General features: G+C 43.9%; 1 protein-coding gene across 5 annotated transcripts in view; it reads left to right on the forward strand.

Annotated features, from left to right (window-relative positions):
- Nucleotides 1-6,739, forward strand: part of LOC129710095 (phosphatidylinositol 5-phosphate 4-kinase type-2 beta-like) — a 104,485-nt gene extending 97,746 nt beyond the window's left edge. For 2 of the 5 annotated variants that reach the window (XM_055656811.1, XM_055656813.1), the window contains exons 10-11: nucleotides 3,822-3,946; nucleotides 6,462-6,737. In XM_055656811.1, coding sequence (XP_055512786.1) covers nucleotides 3,822-3,946; nucleotides 6,462-6,542 — 206 coding nt within the window. In that variant the 3' untranslated portion in view covers nucleotides 6,543-6,737. Of the gene's footprint in view, nucleotides 1-3,821; nucleotides 3,947-6,461 lie in introns of all 5 variants that reach the window. The other 3 variants (XM_055656809.1, XM_055656810.1, XM_055656812.1) reach the window with 3 other exon arrangements.
- The last annotated feature ends 2,596 nt before the right edge of the window (nucleotides 6,740-9,335 follow it).

A 9,335-nucleotide genomic window follows, 5' to 3' on the forward strand; every position in this document is an offset into this window, starting at 1 on the left:
GGATACCTGATGCAGCAAATAAAATTATGAGATTGACAGAACAGTTCAACGAAACTGTCTAACAAAACAGTTAAGAACATTTTTCCCGGGATGGAAAGCTCAAATACTAGCGGGCATGGCTTTGAGGTGAGAGGGGCAAAGTTTTTCCCAGGGTGGAAATGTCCAGCATAGCCATCAGGTGAGAGTGGGAAGGTTTCATGGAGATGTGTGGGGACATGTTTTTGACAGAGTGGAGGTGGCCTGGAATGCACTGCCTGGGAAACAGGCCCTTCAGCCCACCGAGCCTGTGCCGACCAGCGAGTACACTGGCACTATACTACACACTAGGGACAATTGATAATCTCACCAAAGCCAATTGACCTACAAACCCGGAACGTCTTTGGAATGTGGGACGAAACCGGAGCTTGTTTCTGACTCTAAGCCCCCGTCCCACTTAGGAGACCTAAACAGCAACCTCTGCTGATCTTGCCCGCCACCCAAAAAAAAATCAAGGTCGAGGTGACCTACAACCTCCTACCACCTCCCAAGTGTATGTTGAAAACCTTCCTCGACTATGAAGGAAACCGGTTTCGACTCGACCTGCGACTAAAAAATGATCTATTTTTAGTTTTAATCATGATGAAAAAATAACAGCAACCTAGATGAATCCTAAACCACGCGGAAACCACTTTCGACCATTAGGGGGAGTGACCAAAATCACCGGTGACCTCATGGAAACCTTGGGTGGCGGGCAAGGTGACCAGAGGTTGCTGTTTAAGTCTCCTAAGTGGGACAGGGGCTGAACTAACTCTGCCTCCAATGAGGGAAGTGGGAGGCAACAGAGAAGAGATCGCGTGATATTTCAGATGGACGGCAGGGTCCCGTGAATGTCCCTGCCATTATTCCAAAAACGCTGGAAAGAAAAATGCCTAACGTTAACGAATGCCATCGTCAGAATGTAAATATACTCCGGGTTATACATCAGCATACGAGAAACCAAAAGAATCTTTTTTTTGTTTTTTTTCTTTATTTTATTAGAAGTTAGTACAACACAAAACAATACAGTGGGACCTAATTTTAGGTGCCAACTATGTCATAACGTAAGTATATTTGGAAAAATGGGCTGAAAGATGGCAGATGGAGTTTAATGCTGATAAATGTGAGGTGCTACACCTTGGCAGGACAAATCAAAATAGGACGTACGTGGTAAATGGTAGGGAATTGAAGAATACAGTTGAACAGAGGGATCTGGGTATAACCGTGCATAGTTCCTTGAAGGTGGAATCTCATATAGATAGGGTGGTAAAGAAAGCTTTTGGTATGCTAGCCTTTATAAATCAGAGCATTGAGTATAGAAGCTGGGATGTAATGTTAAAATTGTACAAGGCATTGGTGAGACCAAATCTGGAGTATGGTGTACAATTTTGGTCGCCCAATTATCGGAAGGATGTCAACAAAATAGAGAGAGTACAGAGGAGATTTACTAGAATGTTGCCTGGGTTTCAACAACTAAGTTACAGAGATAGGTTGAATAAGTTAGGTCTTTATTCTCTGGAGTGCAGAAGGTTAAGGGGGGACCTGATAGAGGTCTTTAAAATGATGAGAGGGATAGACAGAGTTGATGTGGACAAGCTTTTCCCTTTGAGAATAGGGAAGATTCAAACAAGAGGACATGACTTCAGAATTAAGGGACAGAAGTTTAGGGGTAATATGAGGGGAAACTTTTTTACGCAGAGAGTGGTGGCAGTGTGGAATGAGCTCCCAGTGGAAGTGGTGGAGGCAGGTTCATTGGTATCATTTAAAAATAAATTGGATAGGCATATGGATGAGAAGGGAATGGAGGGTTATGGTACGAGTGCAGGCAGGTGGGACTAAGGGGAACATTTTTTTTTCGGCATGGACTTGTAGGGCCGAGATGGCCTGTTTCCGTGCTGTAATTGTTATATGGTTATACATTCTATGTCCAACCTCTAGTTTTATGTTTTTGAAAGGAAATTAAGAAAGACAAGAAGAAGGGAAAAAAAAAAAATTGGAGAAGAGGAAAAGAGGAAAAGTAGATAGTAGAAAATAGAAAAACGTGAAGTTTGCGTATTAGACAAGAAAGAGTAGAGAGTGGATACAGGAGCAAAAGACCCTTAAAAGAGAAATTTTCAAATCTTTATTCGGAGATGTAGATCTATCCACGACCTGACCTGAAATCAGCAATCTTTAGGGTACCACTGCATCACATGATTCCAAAAAGTCGATAAAAGGGGACCAACTCCTTAAGAATTGGTCATATTTATCTATTAGTCGGAGTCTCATTTCTTCAAGGCGTGCTATGTCCATCATATTCCTAATCCACATTTTAACAGTTGGAATAGCATTTTTCCAAAATTTAAGTATCAATTTCTTTCCAATTATTAACCCATAATTAAAAAAAACTTTTTGGTCCTTATTTAAATTGATATCTTCCACTATTATTCCAAATATAATCAATTCCGTATTAGGTTCTATTCTTGACTTGAAGAGCTTTGTAAGTATATCAAATATATCGCTCCAAAATGTATTCAACTTTATACATCCTACAAATGAATGTGTTATATTAGCCTTTTGTAACAAACATTTATCGCATCTGGGAGAGGCGTTTGGGAGAAACCAAAAGAATCTAATGCATCAACTGTGAAGCAGGGCCGATTTTTAAGTTGTGACTTCTTGGTGCACATTAGTATAGTTCACATACATAGAGCGCGAAAAAATGGCCCTTCGGCCCACCCGTACACTGGTTCTATCCTACACACCAGGGACAATTTACAGAAGCCCATTCACCTACCCACTGTAGATGATCTGGAGGAAGGCCTTGTTCCGAAACGTCGCCCATTCCTTCTCTCCAGAGATGCTGCCTGTCCCGCTGGGTTACTCCAGCATTTTGTGTCTATCTTCGGTGTAAACCAGCATCTGCAGTTCCCTACAAATACGCACTATATGCAAATATTCCCTAAACCTACAAATATGCACGTCTTTGCAATATGGTAGGAAGCTGTGAGATTTTACCATTCCTGTCATTCCAATATTCATCAGAGAGGCTGCCTACAATTCATTTTGCCATGATGTAATAAGGGCGGGGTTGTAATATGTGGTCACTAACTTGTGGTACTGTATCAGGAATGTATCTTGTTTTAACTTTAAATCTCACAAGCCACCGGGTTGTTGACGTTTCCATCAGTTTGCTGGCGTGCCGATGTAACGGCTAATTAGGCAGTCGCCGTTGCCGTGGGGATGACCGGACATGCTGTTAGCATTGGCCGTTGTCACGGAAATTGTGGTTAGCTACTTAGATGGTGCACTTGTAACGTGCTGGCTCCATCTCGCTCTCTCCCTCTCCCTCTCTCACTTTACTGGGGGTCTTGGTAAATTGTCACCCGCGCGGATAGAATGCAAATGTACACCCTTTTCCACACACAGAAAGGGTGGTGGGTGTACGGAACGAGCTGCCGGAGGAGGTAGTTGAGGCTGGGCCTATTCCCAACGTTTCAGAAACAGTTGGACAGGTACATGGATAGGACAGGTTTGGAGGGATGTGGACCAAAAGGCAGGCAGGCGGGAAGGTGGGACGAGTGCAGCTGGGACATGCTGGCTGGTGTGGGCAAGTTGGGCTGCACACTGTATCACTCTATCACTCTTCTTCTTCTTGGTTCCTCTTGGTTTCTTGGCCCCTCCAAAAATATTCCAAATGGAATTTAAACTGGAGGTGACTCTGAGTAACGGCGAAGTTAGTGTTGCCACGGTAGCACCGTGAGCATGTGTTCTCTCTCGTGTTTGCACCATCACCGTGTAGTAATGCTCTTGTTCTCTAATGCCAGTCACGCTGGCTAATTTTCCAGATACTCCAAGGAAGGAGGTCTTCTTCATGGCGATAATCGACATTTTAACTCACTACGACGCAAAGAAGAAAGCTGCCCATGCTGCCAAAACAGTGAAACACGGGGTGAGTTGCACGCACGTCTGGTTTAGTTTACAGACACAGCGCGGAAACAGGCCCTTCGGCCACCGACTCCCCGCCGACCAGCGATCACCCCGCACACTAGCACTATCAATCACTCAATCAATCAACCTTTATTGTCATCTTGCAAAGCAACAGTTGTACAGTGCAAAATGAGAAGACGTTTCCCCAGGGAATACCGGAGCATCGCACATGAAACTTAAAACATTTCACACATAATAACAGTAAAAACAATCCAGTCCCTGATGAAACTGTATAAATAGTTAAAAGCAGGTCAAACAGCAACATTAAAATACAGTAAAAACAGTCATTAAAATGTCCAGGGCAGCTGATTTGAGTGGCCAGTGCCAGAGTTATTAAAATGTCACATAAAAGATGATGTCACATAGAAACATAGAAATTAGGTGCAGGAGTAGGCCATTCGGCCCTTCGAGCCTGCACCATTTGCCATTCAATATGATCATGGCTGATCATCCAACTCAGTATCCCATACCTGCCTTCTCTCCATACCCTCTGATCCCCTTGGCCACAAGGGCCGCATCTAACTCCCTCTTAAATATAGCCAATGAACTGTGGCCTCAACTACCCTCTGTGGCAGAGAGTTCCAGAGATTCACCACTCTCTGTGTGAAAAAAGTTCTCCTCATCTCGGTTTTAAAGGATTTCCCCCTTATCCTTAAAACATTCAAACTCCGTACAGACAGCGCCCACAGTCAGGATCGATCTGCATTTGTTTGCTCTCATTCTTTATGGTTTTTTACACTTTTGTTTTACCTCCCTCAGTCTCTCCCACTGTTGGTGCAGCCACAGTCTGGACCGCGAGGGGTTAGAATGTATTATGCAGACAGACAAAGCCCCAGTTAGATCACGTCTGGGCTGCAAGGCACCATTCTCAGGATGGGTGATATTTTGGGCCGGGGACACCAAGGAACCGCAGAATAAGATGCAGAACCTGACCCGGAACATAGAAACATAGAAACATTTAGGTGCAGGAGTAGGCCATTTGGCCCTTCGAGCCTGCACTGCCATTCAATATGACCATGGCTGATCATCCAACTCAGTATCCTGTACCTGCCTTCTCTCCATACCCCCTGATCCCCTTAGCCACAAGGGCCACATCTAACTCCCTCTTAAATATAGCCAATGAACTGTGGCCTCAACTACCCTCTGTGGCAGAGAGTTCCAGAGATTCACCACTCTCTGTGTGAAAAAAAAGTTCTTCTCATCTCGGTTTTAAAGGATTTCCCCTTTATCCTTAAGCTGTGACCCCTTGTCCTGGACTTCCCTAACATCGGGAACAATCTTCCTGCATCTAGCCTGTCCAACCCCTTAAGAATTTTGTAAGTTTCTATAAGATCCCCTCTCAATCTTCTAAATTCTAGAGAGTATAAACCAAGTCTATCCAGTCTTTCTTCATAAGACAGTCCTGACATCCCAGGAATCAGTCTGGTGAACCGTCTCTGCACTCCCTCTATGGCAATAATGTCCTTCCTCAGATTTGGAGACCAAAACTGTACGCAATGGAACGTCACCCATCCCTTTTCCCCAGAGATGCTGCCTGACCCGCTGAGTGTGTCTCTCTGTCGTAATAAACCAGCATCTGCAGTTCCTTGTTTCCACATACTGCCTGACCTGCTAAGTTATTCCAGCACTTTTTGTTTTGGAAACCAGCATCTGCAGTTCCTGGTGTCTACAGAAGCAGAGATCGTGTCCGTAGACCATATGATGGTGTTAGTTTAGTTCAGAGATACAGCATGGAAACTGGCCCTTCGGCCCATTGAATCCGTGCTGACCATCGATCATTCACATTTAGTTCAATGATATCCCAGTTTCAAATCCACTCCCTACACAGTAGGAGCATTTGTTTCCTACACACTACGGACACGTTAGAATTTTACCGAAGCCAATTAACCTACAAACTGTACGAATTTGGAGAATGGGAGGCATCAGGAACACCTGAGAAAACTCACTCAATCAAAGGGAGAACATACAAACTCTGTACAGACAGCGCCCGTAGTCTGGATCGAACCCTGGTCTCTGGGGCTGTAAGGCAGCGAATCTTACCACTGTGCCACCCTGGTAACGTTTCAGGTCAGAACCCTTCTTCAGACCGCCTGAAAGATTCAGATTCAATTTTAATTGTCATTGTCAGTGTACAGTACAGAGACAACGAAATGCATTCCAACGAAATGCCATCTATCCATGTTCTCCACCCGACCCGCTGAGTTACTGATAGAAACGCCATCTATCCATGTTCTCCACATGACCCGCTGAGTTACTCCAGCACTCTGTGTATTCCTCTGCTTCTGTGTTCGATCTTAAATGGTTAACTTGTTCACTGCCAAGGTTTTTTTTTTGCTGTTTTCTACACTATTGGTCATGTCCCGAGTATACTTGGGGGGGGGTGGGGGGTGGGGTGGGGGGTGGCACTGAACAGGTTAATGGCATCTTAGCACAGTTCTGTGTTAGAATAATGTACTGTGTGTTTTTGCGCATTGCAGGCTGGTGCTGAGATCTCGACAGTCAACCCCGAACAATACTCGAAGCGTTTCTTAGAATTTATGTCCAACATCATCGCATAGTGCCACGCAGCGCACCCTACACACGCACAACGAGAGACTACTGCTCAGTAGCCAATGCAGCAATGTGGGAACGAACACTTTGACACGGTAGTGCTGCGTGCAGTATTGAAAGTGCAGAGACTAATCTCAAAATCACATCCTTTAGAAACAAAAGAAAAAAAAACACACATGCACAGACCCACCCACCCACACACACACACACAGACCCACACACACACACGCACACACACACACACGCACACAGACCCACACACACACACCCACAACACACACACACACACACACACAGACCCACCCACACACACACACACACACACACACACACACACACACAACACACACACACACACACACACACACACAGACCCACACACCCACACACACACACACACACACACACAGACCCACACACACACACACACACACACACACACACACACACACACACACACACACACACACACACACACACACACACACACACACACACACACACACAGACCCACACACACACACACACACACACACACACACAAACACACACACACACACAACACACACACACACACACACACACACACACACACAACACCACACACACACACACACACACACACACACACACACACACACACACACACACACACACACACACACACACACACACACACACACACACACACACACACACACACCCACACTTAATGGCGAATGTGTTTTGCCTTGAATTTTGCATTACTCTTGACGTTTCCCCCCGCCATGCATTCTGAGTGTGTCTTTGTCGGCATATGCTTCAGTGACACGCCACAACCCAGAATGAGACGTTCTGCATGTTCTTAAAACCGCCGAGCAGGGAAATCACAAGCAGTGAAGGACCGCAGGGGCCACTTTGACCACGGCAAGAATCACTTTTGTTTTTTGGAAGAACGGTTTCAGAGGTTGTCCGAACAGGGCGAAAAAAATGCCCCCCCCCCCCCCCCGTCTAGTTTGCCTGTGACTATGCGTAGCTGCACTCATCATCCCATCCCATCCCATCCCTGGTTGGTTCCGCCACTGTCGACCTGTGCCATGCTCTTTCTCGGAACCATTAAAAAAAAAAAAATGTAAAAAAAAAAGTCTGATCGCAGGAAAGAAAGTAAAGACTTTTTTTTTTAGCAACTGTCAATAAACCAACGCAACTGTATAAAGACACCATTGTTTGTTTGAGGGTTGGGTGGGGAGGGAGGGTGGCGTGGGAGGAAGGGAAAGGGGAATGTTTACTAAAAAGCAGTGTCACATGTACAATAGGATGTTGTATGCCCCTGGTTACCCATTTGTGGATGGCCCAGAGAATCAGATGTGTAACATGGGTAAACTGAACTAAGCTGCAACATCCCCAATGTAATCGAAGTTTACTTTTTGTTTCGTTACTTGGCAAGCGGGCTGGCGTTTACTTCGATGTGGCCAACTAGGCTTACCAAGTACGTACTGTCTGTAATCATGCTTTAAGCTATTTCTCCGTTGACAATATCATTGTGTCTTCTAGGTCAATAGACATTGAGTAAAAAAGATGTGTGTGTTTTTTGTTTTTTTGAAAGAGCTAACTCCTTTGTAAGGAACTTTAAAAAAAAAAAAAAAAAACCTCAAGATTCTTTTGACAAAATGTAGAGTTTTCTGCTGAATTTGCTGTTACAAAAAGGTGATCATGATGATAATGTCGTTCGGTAGTGTTTTGTTAAAAGAAAAAAGCTACCTAATTGATTGAGTCCTTAAGGAGTCAGAAATATTACAGCAAAAATTGCAAAGAAAATATTCTGGATGTGTGCAAATAAAATATGGTGTTAGCAGGCATCGAATTTGAACCACTTATGTGTAGTTTGCAGAAATCATAGAGGGAGTTAATTGGCACTTTAACCTTTAACAGAATGTTCATGTATGCTGTTAATTATGTGTAGTATAGCATTTATTAATGGATGAGGTGCACCAATTGGTGACTAATTGACCATTGATATGCATATGTCTAAAGCCAATCAAGTTAACATTTTGAACCCATCACTAACCCATTACTTTGTATGGACTTTTTAATACGAGACTTTCTTTACTAAAAGGATGGTGGCCATTTTACTAAGTATTCAGACGTTTTTTTTTTTAAATCAATTGGGAACAGGAGAGAGAAGGTGTCAGAGGTGTAAAGATTACAGGTAAGAACAATAAAAAATAGCAGTTCACCTTCTGACACCCTAACTGTATTGCTGGGGAAAGAAATGTACAAATCTTGCACTGTGTATGTTGTAATAGAGATTCTAGTGCAGTTGTAGCTAGTTTGAGATCATTGTAAAGGATGACAAAAGGAACATTAAACTACTGCCTAAATTCAGTTGCTTTGGGATATGTGCACATCGGATCCAAGCTTTGAATCTCAGTGTACCAAATGCTTTTGTGTTCCTCTTCTGTTATACAGAGTTCCGGATGAAAGCGTATCTCCTCAGTGTATAACCGTGACCCATGTATAAATTGATGTTGGTTGCACAGAGGCTCAGTTGCTTCTGAGCTCAATTCATAACTGGCTGGCCATATCACTGCTAATTTCTCCGGAGAGGCTGTGTTTTACATGATTTTTTTGACTGGGCTTGTCCCAACGTCCCACAGTCGGTGTGGAGCCGCTGCTGTTAACTTCTGAAAATCAATGATGCAAAATTAAAGAGAAAGACCCTCAAAATCATCAACTGTGATTTTTATTTCGGGAAGAGAAATCTCTTGGGACGTTTTGAGGCAGACATTCGCTGGGAGACAAGATAGACACGAGATACTGGA

Source organism: Leucoraja erinacea, chromosome 27 (assembly GCF_028641065.1).
Source record: "Leucoraja erinacea ecotype New England chromosome 27, Leri_hhj_1, whole genome shotgun sequence".
In the NCBI taxonomy this organism is placed as follows: domain Eukaryota; kingdom Metazoa; phylum Chordata; class Chondrichthyes; order Rajiformes; family Rajidae; genus Leucoraja; species Leucoraja erinaceus.